The 19,969-nt window shown below is 41.3% G+C and overlaps 1 protein-coding gene across 2 annotated transcripts; it reads right to left on the bottom strand.

Annotated features, from left to right (window-relative positions):
- Positions 1–2,585: 2,585 nt before the first annotated feature.
- Positions 2,586–18,356, bottom strand: ntrk2b (neurotrophic tyrosine kinase, receptor, type 2b). 2 transcript variants are annotated; one of them, XM_044011754.1, is made up of 18 exons: positions 17,686–18,356; positions 16,209–16,283; positions 16,050–16,121; positions 15,867–15,935; positions 15,611–15,762; positions 15,311–15,447; positions 12,955–13,087; positions 12,172–12,480; positions 12,034–12,054; positions 11,902–11,910; positions 11,781–11,815; positions 11,363–11,462; positions 10,589–10,777; positions 9,954–10,084; positions 9,694–9,866; positions 8,174–8,414; positions 6,859–7,017; positions 2,586–5,905 (listed from the first exon to the last, which is right to left on the bottom strand). In XM_044011754.1, the coding sequence occupies exons 1-18, from the start codon at positions 17,883–17,885 to the stop codon at positions 5,720–5,722; spliced, it is 2,391 nt and encodes a 796-aa protein (XP_043867689.1). In that variant the 5' UTR covers positions 17,886–18,356; the 3' UTR covers positions 2,586–5,719. The 2 variants fall into 2 exon arrangements, with proteins under 2 accessions (XP_043867689.1, XP_043867690.1); XM_044011755.1 differs by having other exon boundaries at positions 12,181–12,480.
- Between the last annotated feature and the right edge of the window lie 1,613 nt (positions 18,357–19,969).

Below are 19,969 nucleotides of genomic sequence, written 5' to 3'. Positions count from 1 at the left end.
AAACTGAATTTTTATGACTTTAAAATATGGTTAATTAAAGGCTATGTTCTGAAAATACATTGTACATCATGTTAAAGGTAAATACTAAATTACTTAACAGTTTGCATGGACGAACAAAATGTATTCATGAGTAGATAAGTATTTATCTATTTATAAACAAAAATGGTACATTGTTGTATTGTTGTATGTATCTCTTCCCTCACAGAGCAGCAGATAGTCCAGCACTAACACACGAGTAATGTCAGTCAGTCAGACCTCGGATCAACCCAGCAACTGTCGTCACCTGTGGACAACCAGAACTGCACTACACTAAAAGGTATGTTACACAGAATAGACTTCCCTAACAATTCATTGGTGCAGCATTGTTATTATTATTATTATTATTATTAATAATAATAATAATATTATTATTATTATTATTATTAGAATAGTAGAAAAAAAAGATACTTAAAATTTGCTCAACCTCTCAGGTCAGAGAAATAGTTTTGACCATTGCTCAGTTGTCCTTGTGTGTGTAAGAGCAGCTGTCCTTGTCACGCCCCACAAGTTATTGTTAGAAACAAATGAGGCCCATGTGGGATTCCTCTCATGATACATGTTGGGCTGATGCCCTTTTTTTTAAAGTAGCACACCACCCAGAACAATAGTGAGCTGTCACTCACACCTCACGATCCTGTCAAATGTGATGAATGTGTTCAGATTAAGATGAGAGTGTTGAGTGTCAGATTATTAATTGGGTCAGTATTTGAAGTTGGGGGTGTTACAGATATGTCGAGGTGGAACTAAAGTGTGATAAGAAGTACAAATGCTTAACGAATACTCCAGATGAAAGGTTTATTTTCACAGTTAGAAACCCACTGGACAGTGAAATGGGTTTTACAAATAATTAGTTTGAAACATTACTGATTACCACTGATTACCAATTATCTTGGTTCGATTTTTTTGTTAATTCCCCATATGGAAATTCCTAAGTTTACTAGAAATCTTCCTAGAATTAGAATAGAGCAGTGGGCAGCCACTGAGCAGCAATGGGGGTTGGGTACCTTTGCCCTTTGACCTGGTGGTACTCAAACCAGCAAAACCGTCCAGTTACAAGCCAAGTTCCCTTTCCACTTGGCCATGGGCTGCCCCATTTCAAGACACTTATATACTTTATTGTACAAGAGGGGAAAGCCATAGAGACATGACTATTATAGTTCTGCAAAAAGAACATATTGAGTCTTAAGTTTTATTACCATGACATGAATTGCTGAACGCAGTGTGTGTCTCTGAGGCACAGCTGCCAGTGAGGTGATGGAATACAGACAGAATATAATACTAAATACATTTGCTCGTAATATTTTTTGTAAAAATATTAATGGGATGTTAAGAGGTTTATTTAGCATCATAAATATGTGGTTAGTATGAAGTATGCATCATTTAGCTATATATTTAAAAACAAGCATTTTACTTTGAAATTCTGTGAAATATCATCATGGAATATTGTGTTGTAATTTTAAGATCATAGACACTCATCGGCCCTCAGGTCATTAGAGTTAGACACACGTGATTTCATTTGCCTAATCCCTAAATCTGCATGTTTTTGGACAGTGGGAGGGAATCAGAGAACCCGGAGAAAACCCACGCACACAGGAAGAGCATGCAAACTCCATGCAGGAAAGGCCCTTGTTGCTTCGAGACATGACTGAGGTATTTAAAAAAAAACAAAAAAACCCTAATCTAAGTAACTTTTATGCTGAGCAGGTTCTCGCTGTAATTGAACACCAGACTGGTATCCACCTGATCAACCCGTGTCCCCAAAATAACTAAATCTAAACTCGAGTGAGGGCACGAGATGTATTGTAAGACATACCACCTTTATTAAATGCACAGTATCACAAGGAACATTTCCATTAATTGTGGATAAGCTACTCACATGATGCACAAAGCATTGAATTGATTGATAGAACTGGCTGATTAAAGCAGGATTAAAATCGGCCAGAGGAGCGCACACACAGACACACACTCGTACACACATCCACACTTGCATACAGGCGCGTGTGCAAATGCACACACACACACACACAGCATTTCCTCACACACATAAACACACACTCTCTTTGTATTCACATAGTAAGTAAAATTTTCGTTATCTGCACAAGAATGAAAACTTGTCATATTTTTTTTTCTTTTACCAGATATTTACAAAAAAAGTTCTCAATCCTTCCCAACCTCCCCTATTCTCCACCCACAACCCCGCCCTCCCACCCCCAGATTACATTCAAAAAAAAGGTCCCGACCCTTCTAGATTACATTCAAAATAATATACTAATCATGATGCAAAGTCACAGTTATTCATCTGAAAGAGGATCAAAATAGGCTACAGTCAGTCAAAGGTGGAGTGCTGGGGTTGGACAGGAGGCGACTGCTGACCTCCGTGCCGTCGGCCACACACCTGCTCAGATGCTTGTCAGCTAGGAGGCGTCCTGATGTTGGATCAGAACCAGAGTCTATGCTCCTCCTACAGACAGGCAGTGTCTCACACAGCCTCTGCGTAAGCTCCCCATCACAGTGGAGAGGAAAAAAAGGAGATCATGTTTTTTTTGTTTGTTTCTTTTTCTCCAGAGAAAAAAAAAACCCACATTGCTCAAAGAAAGTCCTCCGCAGATCAAAAAAGTTGCCAAAAAAGGATTGTATTCTCACCGCAATCATGAACGAGCACAAAGAAATTATTACAATGTAGCACAAATAAAATCCTATTTACATAGAGTTTTTGTATTGCCAGTGGCCCATAACACATTGTCTTCAATAGATGTCACACAGTTTTGTTTTCTTTTGACATGATACCTGCTTAAAACAGATTCTACTATTAAACATATCCTACTATTCATATAGACAAATATCAGAACTGTACAGAATGCACAGCAGTTTATATACAGCACACACATGTTGTCGTACAGCACTGTTCCTATGAGAACATGGAAACGGTGTCTGAGTTACTTGCGTCAGTCATGGCTGGATGAAAAAAAAAGCAGCTGAGGTCGAGGAGAGTGGTCAGGTTGTGCGTTTGGGCTCAAGTTACGCTACAAAGTGCACTCCACCAAACATATTATAATGTCTGTACTGCTTTATGCATCTATATGATTGTTATACACTCTTATGTGGTATCGGCTAAGTATCGAACTTCCTCTGAATCGCCCAGTATCGAAGAAATGTTATCATTCAATATCCAGTTTTTGGTAGGATTTCTCAGCAGCGTCAGTGAGCCAATAAGCATGCAGCATGTTGTTTGACCAGGCTCTAACAACACTGTGGCGGGATCAAACTAATGTGTAAAGTCGATTTTTGTTAAAATGATTATGTTATAATGGGAAGATGTATTTTTCAAAGATTAAAGATTAATTTTTCAGGCCACAAACTCTGTTTTAATTCAACATCGCAACACGTTCAACGCCAAGCTTCAACACCCGAACACAGCGAGCTACAGCTGTGGAGGTCTGATGCTGAAAGCCTTGGTGCTTCTCTCAAAAATGTCTCGACCAGTGGAGAAGTGAAATGAGGGACTGCAGTGGAGAGGGAATCAAAATGTTCAGAATGCTCTCACTCTTGGTGGCTATTTAAAGTGTGTAATGTGTTACTGCCCCATATTGTAACCTCTCATCGTGTGATAATTCTCTTTTGCTTTCAGTCTCTGCCTGTTGCTGACTCACAAATGAAAACGGATGGAGGGACAGTTACATGTGAGTATGTTTTTGTATGAAAACACAGTGTAACCTAAGTGCATATGTCTTATTAGTGTATTTAGAAACATCTGGCAAACTGCTTGCTTCAATTTATTTCGACTTTTTAACACTAAAGTTCTCTGGTGCATATATTTTACAATGCTGATAGTGTAATAATCTTTAGAAATCAGTGAAGCTATTTTTTTAGGCTAACATTTTTGGTCACATTTCTTCATTTTTTACCCCTCCAGTAATGGAGGGGTAAACTGTTATCATGAGTGATAACAGTTTAACAAATCGTATACAACATTTGCATAACTTAAATAAACTCCCTCTTCAATCTGCAGTTTGTGACTACGCTTCAGTGCAGTTTTATATTTTAAATAGAAATAATAATAAAGGGCGGATATTGGCCTGATAAATCACCTTTAATACAGGGTTATGGCCGTAGCACAATGATTACTTTTGTAAAATGTTTACCAGATTGTAGTTTAAAAAACAGTTTCTAAATGTTAAAGTCTTCCTGGAAATGTCTGCTGATGTGTTTCACTGCTGCCCAGAGTGAGGATCTTTATCACATACGTACCACCCTGGCCGCTGACTGGGGCTGCTGAGAGAGAGATGGAAGCTCCCGTGGGACACTTCAAGAGCAATCAGACTCTTAATTAACCCTTTTTACGACGGCCTCTTAGACTACTATGTCGAGTAAAGATTAGAAATAAAGATGAATTAAACAGGTCGTGACTCCAACACGTGCACAACCGCACAAACCCGCCTCAGAAACCTCGGACCTCAGTACACGGTGCATCAAATTAGACACGGAACATGAATATGACACTCCTGAAGCCCATCTTCATCGTCACACCTGTCGTCAAACCATAAACACACAATCTCACCAACAAGCACACGCACGACATCAGAAAACCCGCCTCTGAAGAAACACACACACACACACGACCACATCACTTACAGATATGGGCCACCGAACAACAGAGATCTGCTAATGGCATTGCTGGTGAATGAAAAAAAAAATTAATAATAACAATAGTAATAATAATAATAATAATAATAATAATAATAAAAAACAAACAACCTGTGCTCATCTCCAAGATAGGCACAGCTTCACACCATCGAGTCCTCATTCTCTGTGCTTTAGATACAACAAATGAACACTTCATGACGTTCAACACTCCACATCGTAATAAATACTGATGACCTTGTGTAATTCGTGTAATGTATGAAAATGATTACAGCATTATTTAAAAAGAAAAAAAGAAATAAACGCTGTATGCCCTTAGGTTTTACTACCTTAACACTGGTCTTACATTAAAAGATTGTTCAGTGGACTTGAGCAAGATTATATGTAACAGGAATCTTTGAGAACGTTTGCATATTTGTGTGGAATAACACAAATACAGAAATGTTTCAAATTCAAACAAACGGCCGTATGTCATACGATTTCATAGAGTATAAAAGGAAAAAGCTTCAGCTGTAACTTTATGAATAATTGGATCTTCTGGCAGGACACGCTCAATTCACAATTACGTTGTGTCCAAACACGGAGGGACACGTTGGTTTCATTCACAGCATTAATTGTATGGATGTAAACAGAACAGCCAGTGTCTGATTATCGAGTTTCTTTTTGTTTGTTTTTTTTCTCTTCATCTGTGTGTGTGTGTGTGTGTGAACGTGTTAGTGATTTAGATAAAGTGACAGAATCCTTTTCCGCGTTTTGGTTTCCACTTGTGAAACATGCATCGGTAACATCGGCAAATACTGTGGATGGGTGCAGAAAAAAGAAAAAAAAGAAAAGAAAAAGAATTTAAGGCTTTTGTCGATGTAATGAGGACACGGAGAGCATTTACAGGAACATTTACAGCCAGGTACTGTACACACACGCACCCACACAGTCACGCAAGCTTCTTCTCCTCCTCCTCTCCGTCCAACACACAAACACATAGTATGAAGCCCCAGCACGCACACATGCACGCAAAGTACATACAGGAACACCCGGCACATCAGCCCAGTATGTCCAAGTACACGGGTGAGGCCTTGGCGAGGCTCTGGAGCATGCTGTGGATCTCCTTGATGTTCAGCCTCATGTAGGGCTCCCTCTGCCAGCAACCCAGCATCAGATCATAGACCTCTTTCGGGCAGGTGCGGGGTCGCTGCAGCACGCGACCCTGGGTGATGCACTCAATCACCTGCAAGACATAGGGGGGGACAGTATTATCATTTTATTTTATTATTAATGAAAAAAACACAGTGAATGTGAGAGTGAATGGTTGTTTGTCTCTAAGTGTGGCCCTGCAATGGTCTGGCGATCTGTCCAGGGTGTGCTGTCAGCTGAGCGTGGCACGGCTCCCCCCGGCAACCCTCATGTGGAGGATAAAGCGGTAGAAGACGGATGCACTGCACTTGAGTATCAAAAGTAATTTTCTAATGTGAATGTACTTAAGTTTTTGAAGTAAAAAGTAAAAGTATTAAAAAAGCGAGGAGTTAGGGTCGAGCCATGGTAGCTCAGTGGTAGGCGGGAGTTGTCTTTCAACTGGAAGGTTGTGGGTTCAATTCCTGGCTCTGCTAGTCTATATGCGTCCTTGAGCAAGACACTTAACCCCATGTTGCAGGGTTTGAATGGTTCAATGGCAAAACTATAGTTTAAAGGAGCTCATCAAGACTAGAAAAGCTCTATATAAACACAGACCATTGCCAACTCTTCTTCTTCTCCTGATTTTATTTGGTAGTAACGAGTAACAAAGATAGTTACAGGAAATGTCGTGGAGTAAAAGTTCAAGGAAAGAGGGTAAAGCTGATGGCAGCAACAGATAGGTAAGGAATCAAATGAATACAATTACAACAACTGACTTCCTGTTGTTTTTCAAAAGGTGTTCATGCGTCATCTTCATCCCCACACCCCCAACCCTGCCATACCTTCTTGGTAATGGTGTCTCACAGTTTAAGTCACACAGTCACACAGTTTGACCAGATTGAGCCACTATCCATACTTAGAGATACAGATACTTATTGTAAGTCGCTTTGGATAAAAGCGTCTGCTAAATGACATGTAATGTAATCCATCATCATATGAGTCTGTCCTTGTGTTTGAGTGAAGGTGACTGAGCTGGGGGTGAATGTGTGTCTCAGGACAGACTCTGACCTCATTGTTGGAGAGCTGGTACCAGGGCTGTTTGCCGTAGGTGAAGATCTCCCACAGCACCACTCCCAGACTCCACACGTCACTCTCCGTGGTGAACCGCCTGTACATGATGCTCTCCGGGGGCATCCAGCGGATCGGCAGCATCGTGTGACCGCCCACCTGCAGACGGAGAGAACAGTCACTCAGGTCAGAAACCAACACACGAGAGGCAGAGAGGGTTATTTTGTTATTTATTCTGGATATGAACACTATATTGAAATGGTGTGATCCTAAATATTTGAATTGCAACAACATGATAAATAAAACAAACCAAACCAAAAAGTGTTCATTAAATTTCTATAACAGATTCAACAAAAACGTTTTAAAATCTGATTATACATTTGATGGAGGTCATATTTATCACCTCACCTACATGATTTCGCCATCTCCAACTGAGCATCTGTCAGGGTTTATACCAAATAGAGTTATGTAATCATGATATCTCTAATCATAACAACTCTTCTGAACACAGACACGGAATATCTGATGTTTTCTACACAACTTTTCAGTGTGAGGAAGTCTTATTGACAGCCTATACTGTAGACTATTTAGCCTCCCAGCATAATTGTTAACATACATGTTATTGTAATTGTAGCAAACCATAATGCTTAACCTAAAATCTGCTATAGCCAAGTATAAGAGTATAAAAACTGCTAAAACTGACTTTTGTCCTTTTATGTCATTATATTAGTGGCATTTACAACATCATTGTAAAGCATTTCTACGGAACGCTCCTTCTATTCGTCGCTAATCCTCTGTAATGTAATGCCACTGCACTGGTTTTCTCAGCTGATCTAATTTATCACTATGATTTCCTTTGATTTGCAGCAGCACAGCCGATGAGACAGCATTCATGTTCATGCCTCTGCTGATTGATATCAGGAGACGGTGACAGGCCCTTTTCATGTCGATCGTATCTCGCGCAGGCGAATGTGCTCACATTCATTTCCTGACCCACGTTGGGCAGCAGAGGGCACTGTGTAATTCAGACTGGGATCTGAGACACTCGGGAGGAGGAGGAGGAAGCGCTGAAGAATAAATCCATCTGTTTCCCAGCATGACACATTTTTATTCAAACAGCTACTGTATCAACAGCCACTTATAAGAGAGTGTAATTTTCTCTCAGTGGATAATGACACGCACCGCCATGTACCTCCGGTTTTTATATGACGCTGTTTATGTTGTGTATGTTTATGAAATATGAAAGCTTGAACGTACGCGCATGTGCGAGGACAAGAGACCAAGTGTGACGTGAGAAAAAACATAAAATACTCACTCTGTAATAGTCTGAGCTGTAAACATCTCTGGACATGCCAAAGTCTCCGATCTTGACCATCAGGTTTTCCCCCACCAGACAGTTCCTGGTTGCCAAGTCTCTGTGGACAAAGTGCTGGGAGGCCAGGTAAACCATGCCAGCAGCAATCTGTTGTGCAATGTGCAGCATCTGGGACTGGGTCAGCTCCACCAGGATGCTGTGTTGCCCGTCTGCCATTAACACAGCATCAGGACCATGGGACCTACAGGGAGAAACTCTTCATCAGTGTCTCTGTCATCATCACACCACATCCATAGTTACACTCCAAACAAACATTAATTATAATTTAGCCCTGACAGTATTATCCCCCCCCGCTCCTGGAGCCGCCACCTTATCGTGATGGAGGGGTTTGCATGTCCCAATGATCCTAGTAGCCCAGGTGGGTAGGGTTACCCAAGACAGACACGTCCTAGGTGATCGACCACAGAGTCCTTATATATAAATTGCAACCCCTCTAACAGGTTTTATTCTAAATGAAAAAAAAATATATTCAGAGATCATTGTCTTGGACAGAACTGTCTTTATTCTAAGCAAAGCCAATAATACTGATTGTGACTTCATCATCTAACAGTGAAAAATAAATGCAAACCAACATTTACTTTTCTAAAAATATCTTAAAATATCTATTTCAATTTCCAATCATAGCCATATAATGTGGTTGTATTGTATGACCTCTGGTATTTTTAAATATTATTAGTAGTAGTATTCATCCAAGTGGCCAATGGTCACTTCAGACCATTTGAACAGTAACATTTACATACAAATGCACTGTTTTATAAAAAAATGTAATTTTCATTGTCACAATTATCATCGTCAAATAACATAATATAAGTCACAGGTGCGCTTCAAACCCAGAATTTATTGGGGGTGACACGTGTCCAAGGCCGAAGTCCCTCCCTGTCCATAAATAATACATTATAAAACCAAAGCTGCGGGCTGTACAAAAACTCACAGAGGACTGTGATTGGCTCACGGGCCGGACTTTGGACGTGCCTGATTTAATTTAATAATCTAATCTTTCTGCATGGAGTTGGCATGTTCTCCCTGTGTGTGTGTGTGTGTGGGGTTCTTGGTTCTCTGGTTTCCTGCCACAGTCTAAAAACATGCAGATTTGGGGATAGATTTGGAGTAAATTGGACACACTAAATTGACCCTATATGTGAGTGTGAGAGTGAATGGCTGTTTGTCTCTATGTGTCCCTGTGATGGACTGGCAACCTGTTGTGACCCTGCCTTTCGCCCTATGTCAGCTGGGATTGGCACCAACGCCCCCCGTGACCCTCATGTGGAGAATAAAGCGGCAGAAGATGAGTGAGAGTAAGTGAGTCAGTCTGATTACTACACAGTGTGGAGTTAGGTGAAGCCTATATAGGAGACAATGTATTGTGGACGTGGACACTGTGGGCTGAAAGGACTAAGGACTAAACATGATCTGAAATGAAAAGACAAATCTTTCTGCAGTTTTCGGCAGATGCCTCTTACCTGAGAAACTTGTTGAGGTCACCATGCTTCATGTATTCAAACACCATGATGAGTGGGTCACTCTCTACGCACACTCCGTAGAAGGTGACGATGTGTTCGTGCTGCAGGTTGGTGAGGAGCTCGGCCTCCCTGTAGAAGTCCGCTCGGCCGCTCTCGCTGGCCTCTTTCAGAGTCTGCGCACAAGCGAGAAGACACGCGGTGAGGAGCATGATCTACATGCAGCCAGGAGAATTCGCAAGTGCATTGATTATTTTTGGTACCTTGACTGCCACGTGAATCTTCTCCTGGTCTGGCGTCAGGTTGTAGCATTCGGCGAGAAAGACCTTCCCGAAGGCTCCCTCTCCCAGCTCCCGCTTCAGCACGATGTTGTGTCTCTTGATGTGCTGCACGACTTTCAACGCACAAGCAGACAAATCACTCTCAAGGTCACATGTGCATTATTGATTGTTACAGGCAATTAATATATGAGTGAAGACTTTTCAGAATATATCTTTGTTAACCTTCATATAATGTCTTACTGTATCAACCACCTAATTGATGTTTGTATGCTGCTAATGAATAAGTGAATTTCTTTGATTTGAGGTGAAAAGTACAACGAAAGTGGACGTTTCTGAAGAGCAAACCTAAATAAATTATTCAAACGATCAAAAACACTGGCGATAGTGTTTCAATGAATCGAAAACCTAAAAGAAAACACATTTAGGTTCAGTCTGCCGCACTGCGCCTCTTCTAAACAAGCTTGTGTTTCTGAACATTATCTGTATGTTCTCTGTCCTGTTCACGTCAAGGAGGAGTCACTCTGACAATAAATCTGGCGTCCAGCGGTGATCCCTGCATGGATTTATCAGAAAAGGTCCAGGTTACCAGGCATTTGTTGAGCGGGGCGGTAACTCACACGTGTCAGATTTCAGCATGCTGCCGGTGTTACGGAAGTACTGTGGGTTCTCAATGACAGGAATCTTTGTCATCCCAATGATCACTGCGTCTGGACCCATCTCCGAGGACGATGGGGTGTTGTTGCCATTGGAGACGTGATGAAGAGGGCTGGCAGAGTCATCGTCATTACTGATGACTGAGGAGGAGCCTAGGGAGCCAAATAGGAGGAGGAGGAGGAGATGGAGAGGAAACAGAACGAGGAAGGAGGTAAAGGTGCACAGTTGGAGGGAGAAATGGGACAAAAATTGTGTGATTGTTTAATGATAAAAAGATATCAGACAATCACACACGTCATCATTAATCATCATGAGAGCCTGAGCTCTCACACATTCCTGTACTAGTTTTTACACTGACACAGCAGAGGCTGCAGTTCAGCTTTAAATCAATGCTTCAACTTTAATTTAACTCTTTTTTAACTCCATTTTAAAAATGTGCCAGTGTACAATACACTTATTTCCTGTCTAGTAAGGAACTAGATGAGATTAATACTACTTTTAGATCTATCCTAACTGACATAGAGCTACACTGGCTCTATTTGATGGTAACAAAATCAGTTTACGAACACCTTCTTTAAGATTTTATATCAAATTTGTTTCGATATGAACACATTTTGAGGAATAACATTGACTGTAGCTGTGGTAATGAGCTGAGCTTAGCAGAGAGAGAGAGAGAAAAACATAGGAAGACAATATTGGTATGCAAAATTGGATATCATTTTAGCAAATCTGTTCACCTTTAATACCAAACTTGGAGTTTCTTCCATATTTCAGGATGATCACCATCAGGACACAGCCGGTCAAGGCAACTCCTGCGATTCCCACAACCACATACACCTGGAATGAAACAAAAACAACAATAAAACATCTTACCTATGTTTTAGACCAGTGGATCCAAGATTTCGACCAGGGGCCAAGAGCCTATATACTACCAAGTTAGATCTTGGAGATGTTTAATAATTTAGTTTGATTTAATTTATCCATTTCAGACCATGCAAAATGTAATAAATAACTAGAGAAAGCACTCAGACAGCACACATAGATCCACTCTATTGAGAGTCAATACAGAGTGTTATGTGTTGAACATTTATTTTATAGGAGCGGCACCACCATGACACACAACAAAGACGGTAAACGCGGCCGATGATCACTTACAGCGACACTGTCGTCCAACGGAGGGAGTGGAGAAGCTGGAAAAAAAAGAAGAGAGAAAACAGTTGTCAACAAAAGCTCATACGACTGTAACTGCTGACTGGAGTTGAGTCCATGTACTTACTGGTCGTATCTGGGCAGAGGAAAGATACAGTCACAGGCCATAGGAGGAAGAAGAGATTATAAATATTAATTATTCATAATTATTTAAATTTTATTTATTTATTTTTTTAAATAATTGATAAATGTTACTTACAGGTTGGAGGTTCATCTGTTTCTGTTAGACCGAAAAACAAATCTGTATTAGTTGTCACCCTCATAAACACAAACTAGCTTGAAAAATGGACTGAATCATACTCGTAAGTAAATAAACAGCTGTATAATAGAAACAGACCGTTCCAACCTATTTCAGGTGGGTCAATGAATTGGGCAAAGACTTTCTTTTCGTCCCAGCCATACTCATTCTTTGCCACCAGCCTGTACACGCCGTTGTGGATGTGCGTGGGGTTGACCAGCTGCAAGCAGCCGTGGTCCTCGTTCTCAGTGGAGAGGTGGATCTGGGTGTGGATGTAGTCCTGCTCCTGGAGAGTCACGTTCCTGTGATACCACTGCAGCTCGGGCTTAGGGTTCCCCGTCACGCTGAAGGGGATGCACCAGTGGTGGTTCTGCTCCGGCTCCAGCAGCTGCTGGATGGTCGGGGCAACTGACACAGAGGCAACAGTAGAGGAAGAGTAAACACGGGATGATAGGAAATCAACACCAGGAGGAAGCAGGAAAAGAGACATATATGGGATTGAAGAGGAGACGCGGTCAGGGGGCAGCTGAGGAAAGACGGATCACACAACGTTTGAACACTGACAGGAAAACATGAGAGACGGGAATGAGGAGAAATGTCGTACCAAACAAGCAGAGGAGTGAGGCAAGGCACGGCGAGGAAGAGTTATGAACAGGAAACATGGAGAGTCAATAAGATTTGCAGAGAGACAGAAATTATAACAAACTGAGGAGCCTCCTGCTTCTACTGGAAAAACACACACACACACAGAGTCTAATAGATGGCACTTATAAGATTATCTGAGAGGAAATGAGACAGACCGCCATAGAAAATATCATTTTTAAAGATGTATGCCATGATGCTAAATCATTAACAGTTAAGTTATAACAGAAAAGGCCTTACAGAGAATGTTAAGGTGAATGGTGGCCTCCATCTGACCGACCATGTTCTCGGCACTGCATATGATCACCCTGCCGTTGTCGTCGGGAGACAGGCCTGACAAGGTGAGGGTGCTCTCTGTTTCCTTTGGTTCAATCTGTAAGCACAGAGGACATCGTGTGCATCATACAGTGTGTTCTAGTCATGTCAGAAGAATATAAACAAATCTCCACCATATACTGGATTATGACTGAGAGTGAGATTTTGGTTTATATATACTCTTATTTCTGTTTGTTAATGTCTTTCATTCTGTTTTATTCTTATGCAATTTCTTTTTTACTTTATTAATCCCTTAGGGGAATTCTTTCTCTGCATTTAACCCTTTATCCCCTACTAGAATTAGGACGCAGTGAGCAGCCACTGAGCAGCGCCGGGGCACCCGGGGAGCCGTGGGAGTTGGGTACCTTGCTCAGGGACACCCCAGCCCTTTGACCTGGTGGGGACTCGAACTGGCAACCCCTCCGGTTACAAGCTAAGTTCCCTTTTCCACTTTCCAATCGATCACATAGCCCAATTAAACTAAATTAACTCAAATAAAGCACTCAGAGTCTGCTCCTTGTTTCTCACAGATCAAGATGACAATAAAGTTTTCTGATTCTGATTCTGAAGATCTGGATTACAAACAAAATGCACAGTAACATAGACCTTCTGTAGGTAATATTACATGAGTTTATTCATGTATTTTATTGCAAGGTAAACAATTGTTTCAAATGAAAATCCCAAATCTGTATACCAACCAAACCTCATCAGACCAGTGGGGGGAAAAAACAAAACGTGAACTTAAATAGTATGATTAAAATATTACTGTATTTTATAGACAATATTTGTTTGTTAATGAATGAAAATGGTGTTATTTCAACCAGTCAAATACATTTAAACGTCGAGTGTGTAATATTTAGGAGGGTTGATCGGAGGAAACTGAATATGCTCCTACCCATCAGTGTGTTTAGATAAGTGTGTTATCATTTTGAATTGAAAAGGGTTTGGTTTTTATAGCCTTAGAATAATCCTGTTATATCATCATCGTTGTCGTCACCAGTTTGATTTAAAGCGGGGGAAAGACCATCTCTTTTTCAAGGTCACTTTGCAAAACGACATCTAACATAAAGACGTTACGCAGTGAACGGTCAAATTATTAAGAAAAGCCTAACGAAATCGCATACGGTCACGCAGACATTAACCATCAACGAGAGCACATTCATCCACTCATACGTTCACACGCACTCTGCCACGGGGCAGATAAAATGTGTTTGGATGGAGAAAAAGGGGGCGAGCTGTTTTTGTACATATTTATATGTATTTTAAGCAAGGTTCCTGGCCTCAAGTCCAGTCAGGTCTCTAGCGAGGTACACTCTCAGGTCTGGACCAACAGAGTTTCAAGTGCTTAGACAAGAGCCTAAAATTATAATTGCATTTGTTTGAGGTTTTTACAATACTATTTTAATGTCATGACCTTGGAAATTAGACACTCTAAATTGACTGTAGGTGTGAGTGTGAGAGTGGTTGTTTGTCTCCGTGTCCCTGTGATGGACTGGCGATCTGTCCAGGGTGTACCCTGCCTTTCGCCCTATATGCCAGCTGGGATTGGTACCAGCGGGCCCTCCCCCCCTGCGGTCGAAGATGGATGGATGTATATATTCAAGATGACATACAATCAGACAGCACTGGGATTAAAAACAAGATCGCAGGGATGAGACTTAAAGTTGGATTTAAAAACGTCAGTAGTAGTGAGAGACGTCCCGGTGTGGAATTGGGCGACTGTTCCACAGTTTTTTTTTTGGGGGGTAGCAACAGAAGAGGAAACTCTGAGAGACGGGGACTCATATGAGCTCTTCTGAGGAGGAGCTAAGTGACCTAGGAGTTGAATGAGGGGTTACGAGGTCTGGCATATTTTGATGAGCTAAACTGTTTGTCTTCAAAGACCTTTGAAGACAAACAGTAAGGCTTTAAAGTGGATTCTGTAAGGGACTGTTAATCAGTGAAACAGTTTATTTACAGGAATGATTTACACCTAGGAAAGTTTCAAGCATGTCTGACAACAGTCAAGTCCAACCACCAAGATTCAAATGATTTTTTTGTGTGTTTAAGGCTAAGGCCGGTCATATTGTTATTATTATCAATAGACCCCAGTATCATGGTCCATCTCTTGATAAGACTCATCCTCTTTGTCCCTCTGTGGCACTCAGCCTTGAATCTTTTAATTTCTTGTGAAGATGTAAATCTTTAGGGGAAGATTAGAGCCTTCATTTTAAAAACGGGCTGAGTCACTTCCCTTAAAAGAGCTGGACGCTGTAGAAGACACAACTCAGAGTGGGCTCACCTCGTGGTGGGTGGAGAGAATATCGAGGTTCCACAGGATCTCGGGAGGAGGGGAGCCTGTGGCGGTGCACACGGCCTTCACGTTACTCCCCTGCATCTTGGTCACCATCTTTGGCGTGACATCCACGATGGGAACCACTGTGAGACACAAGCAAACGGACGGTCTGTGTCACAAACACTTGAGTGTTTCCTCCTTTACGTCTTTGACCTCTCCTTTCTGATCCCCCGAGAGATGATCACCTCGCGAGACATGCACTATCAGATGCACATCGCTGCTTATTTTAACTCGGTTTCACATTACCACAATCTGGCGGCGTGAGTGTGGCAAAGGGCGTCGTCTCTCCTCTGTCGTCCGTGCATCTCAGCTCCTGACCGTCGCCTTCTTCTTGGAGCCTCAGTTTGATCCACAGGTTCTCACAAATACAATCCAGAGGGTTTCCAAACAGCAGGAGCCTGAAAAAAAGTCAAAGTCATTGTCTGGCTTTGTCTTAGAGAGAGAGAGAGAGAGAGAGCTGTATTGACTGAATATTATAGCCACTACTGCATGTGATACTTACGGCAATGTTGTGTTGAAGTTCTGAAATGTTCTCCAAGACAATATTGATAGATTATTGTGTCTGAGATTTCTAAAAGCAAGAGAGATAATAAAATAAAAATAAATGAATAATTCAAACAAGGCAACTCCTGTGTTCATCAAAACATTCAAGTAATAAAAAAAAGAAAGAAAAGAAGCTTCTTACACATATTGAAGTCTTGTATTATTAAAAAATGCATCTGGTGATATTGACGTCAGTCTCGTCCTCGTCACTGTTCTGTTATAAGTAAAAGTGAAAAGTTATAACTATTGTTTTTACGGAAACGTGCATGTAAAACACTGGAAAACACAGGATGGTACTCACAGGTTTCTGAGGTTTATGTAGTGCCTCAGACTGTTGTCGTTAATGTCAAACAGTCTGTTCTGATTAGCAATGAATCTGTGGAGACAATGCAGAAGAAACAGCAGTCAGATGCACTGATGGTCAGTTAAATCACTGTCTTTAAACAAGCTTAAACAAGCCCACAGAGCAAAGGGGCCAATTTTGTTTATAACTTTCATAAAAACTAGAAGTAAATGTCTGTCTTTTTTATTATATAGTAGACAGCGTCATTTCCTATGTCAACATATATATGAGGATTTGTTTTTTCGAGTTTGTATTGTCATTAATGTCCGTAATATTTATATTATATATATAATATAATATATATAAACATATATAGTGAGTGAGTTATCTAGACTTTTGCTAAAGATGATATATTTCTTTCTGTTTAATAAGACAATATTCAAGACACCTTCATATACTTTTAAAACACAAACACTGTAAATGTATGAAAGCATCTCCAGCAGTCTGAAGGCTCTGTGTTGCTTCAGAAGTTCTGGCCTTATTCCAAAAGTTTCCTATGTCAAATGTCAAATGTGATATTTGCTGGATGCATTATAGTCTAAAACCTGCTCCTTAAAGGATGTCCCTTCAGACAAAGTGAGTAAAGAGTCACACTCTCTTGTGTGTTAAAAATGCAGCATAATCATGTGGACGCACAGTAAACATCCATGACAAGTTGCTGTGCCAACTATAGAGTCTGTCTCCCTCAGTCAACTCACCCACTCTCGCCTCCACAGTGGGCAGAGGCGATGGAGATGTGTGGCTGCTGTGTGTGTGTGTGTGTGTGTGTGTGCAGGGTTGTACCAGGTGTACTCCGGCACATCAGGCCTCCCTCCACACACACACACACACACACACTGACGCAGATAAGGCTATGGGTACAGCCTATCACCGGCTTGATACAAACCGATGTGTAATCTGGCAGCAATTTGGTCATCGTGAAATATCAGCGAGTGTCTTTCACATCACGCCGCCCCAAAAAGCCGAATCAACACCTCAGAGTCTGCGCTGGGCCTGAACAGTGACTCCATGCTCACTACCTCTGGAGTTGTTTTTCTAAAGGAAACACCGACTAATCCAAATGAGCCTGACGCACACTCTCGCCACCATTACGCGCACACACACACACGGACGTCGGTAGTGGCACAAGCAATCCCCGCCACATACACACACATACTTGGCTGCGTGATCTGACAAACCCAAACCTTGCATGTAAATATCATTTTTGTTGGTGTTTGACATTAAGAGCCGCAGACATGTTGACCATGAAGGACAATTAAACCAGTCCTGCTGTTATTCGTACGTTATTATTACTAGTTTGATTGGTAGTAGCTCACGATACTAACAATAATAACAGCCTTCGTGTATTATTGCGAGCCGTCGCAGGTGCTCCTTTTTACGCACTGCATCCTAATAAGTCCATGGGCTGTCTGCACGATCGTGTTCGCACACTTACATCTCGGTGATGTTTTCCATGTCATCTAACGTGAGCATGGGGAAATCCTCGATCCCTGGTTCAGAATCAATACAAACAATCCTTGAGATGCTGCAAGTGCACGATGCGGGGCACGCATCGCTAAATCTCCACAGCCCCGTGAAAAAAACCAAAAACAATCCAAGACGAGCCATGCCATATTCCCCCGCGCTGGAGTCCATCGCAGGTCCAGTGATATCCCACCAAACCTCCCAACACAGAATCTGGTCAAATGTAATTTAGTGGTAAGATGTGTTGTGTGTGTGTGTGTGTGTGTGTGTGTGTGTGTCCCTCCTCTCCTCGTTTGCCGCCGTTTATCTGACCAAGGTAATAATCCTTTCGACGCCGTCGGTGAGGAATGCGCACAGCCCACGGTTTTAATATCAAGATGCCATGGACTGGCCTTCCCGTCTCCGCAGAGCTGCTATCACACTACTGCATATCGATGCCGTGAAGCAAAGGTGTCAAGTGCTCCGTGCTGCTGCTGCTGCTGTCTCACTCTCTGTGTCTCAGCCCCAGACTGTCCGCCTCTGCCTTGTAAAACAAATATGAGGTGTTCCAGATGTTTAGAGATCAATAGTCAAGGCCGCCACTCCAGCGTTTTCTCTTTTTTTTGTTTTTTTTTCTGTGTGTGTGTGTCTCTCTCTCTCTCTCATGAGTGTGGTGGTGGTGATGGAGAGGAGGAGAAGAAGAGAGACGGCACAGTGGAGTAAGGATGCGTGGTGATGCTGCTGCGTGTGTAGGGAGGAAGGAAAGGCTATACCTGCATCCGTCTATCGATTATCGATGAGGACGAGCGCATCTCCCCACATCACTGGGACTGAGAGGGGGGGTTTAAATGGGAGAGAATCTCTATGGCACCTTTGGACATTCATTTATAACATTTGATATGTTTAATGTTTGCTTCATGTGCAACAAAAAACCCATATAAACACCAGCTGCAGCTGCTTGGATGAGGCTGCACATGTGTCCAGCTGTGAGGGTCAAGTGTCCTGTTTGTTGTCGACAACAACAACAACAACAACAACAACAACAATAATGGATGTAAACTCTCCTGTGTTGTAGTTAAACCCTGGAGCCATGCATGTGATGAAAGCACCAGCACTGTTGCACGGTTGTGGCCATTATGGCCTATAGTGTGACGTACGGTTGACGCACAAGACGAGTGCATCTATGAAAAATAATTACCGATATACTATGTCTGCAAGCTTCAAATGGGTCTCACTCCAGTCACCGATCAGAGCATGATAGCCTGTAGGAGCACAGACTCTGTTCAGCCTTTTTATTTTTTTAAATTTCTTTTTTTTGCATTTGACCAAATTGTTTTTACATTTATATATTATTTAACACACACACAAACACACTTTATCTGCCTCACAAACCACTGTGACCCTGTAATAATGTGTAAAATTGACTCAGTGGAACAGAGGGTCACATCAATAATACTAATAATAATACATATAATATGGATATATTATATTATTATGTTACTATATTGTATTTGTTGATATTATGGTGATTTCTTGCTCTGTTCTTGTCCTATAGATGGCCATAATGTGGTATATTTACACATTACTACTCAAAGAAATAAACACATTTCTTTCAGAAAAATCCAGATAAATTAAAAGCAATAAATAAATGTACATTTTAATGATAATCAATAATTGAATGAAAAATCTGTGGATTCCTAAAAAAAAATCCATAATGAGGAGGAGAAATATTAGTGAGGACACATGATCTATGACACAGCCTGGATGGTTAGTGTCGCTATGGTGACTTGCCTTTTACAAATAGCGGGGACAATGTCAAGTGTCGCTATGGTTGCAGATGAAAATATGTACGCAGGCTTCTTTTTTTTATGAGAAACATCAAGAACTGAATTATATCTGTCTCCATGGTAACATCACAGTGGAGGAGAGGGAAAGCAAGCTCTTTATTTTGCAATAGATCCTTGCCTATATCTGAAGGAGCATGACAAAACTACAAGAGAGGGGATGTTTAAAACTGATAAACGTATGGACAAAATTCTGGCTTGTTGCTTTTTATAAAAAAAAAATGGGGCAGCAGTGAGATTGAGGCTCTGGATTAGCAAATGATTTTATGGCTTTATCATTTTTCACCCACATCTACAGGGTCCACAAGTACTTTAAAGATGGGGATAATTTGTGAATTCAAAGCATATGTTGTTCATTAAACTGAATTGTAAATCAGTTCTTAAAATGTATCTCCTGATAATTTCAGCTTGAAGTCTACGTGATGTCTTTTC

The sequence above is a fragment of the Solea senegalensis genome, linkage group LG21, assembly GCF_019176455.1.
Source record: "Solea senegalensis isolate Sse05_10M linkage group LG21, IFAPA_SoseM_1, whole genome shotgun sequence".
In the NCBI taxonomy this organism is placed as follows: Eukaryota; Metazoa; Chordata; class Actinopteri; order Pleuronectiformes; family Soleidae; genus Solea; species Solea senegalensis.
This window is presented reverse-complemented; position numbering and strand designations above follow the sequence as displayed.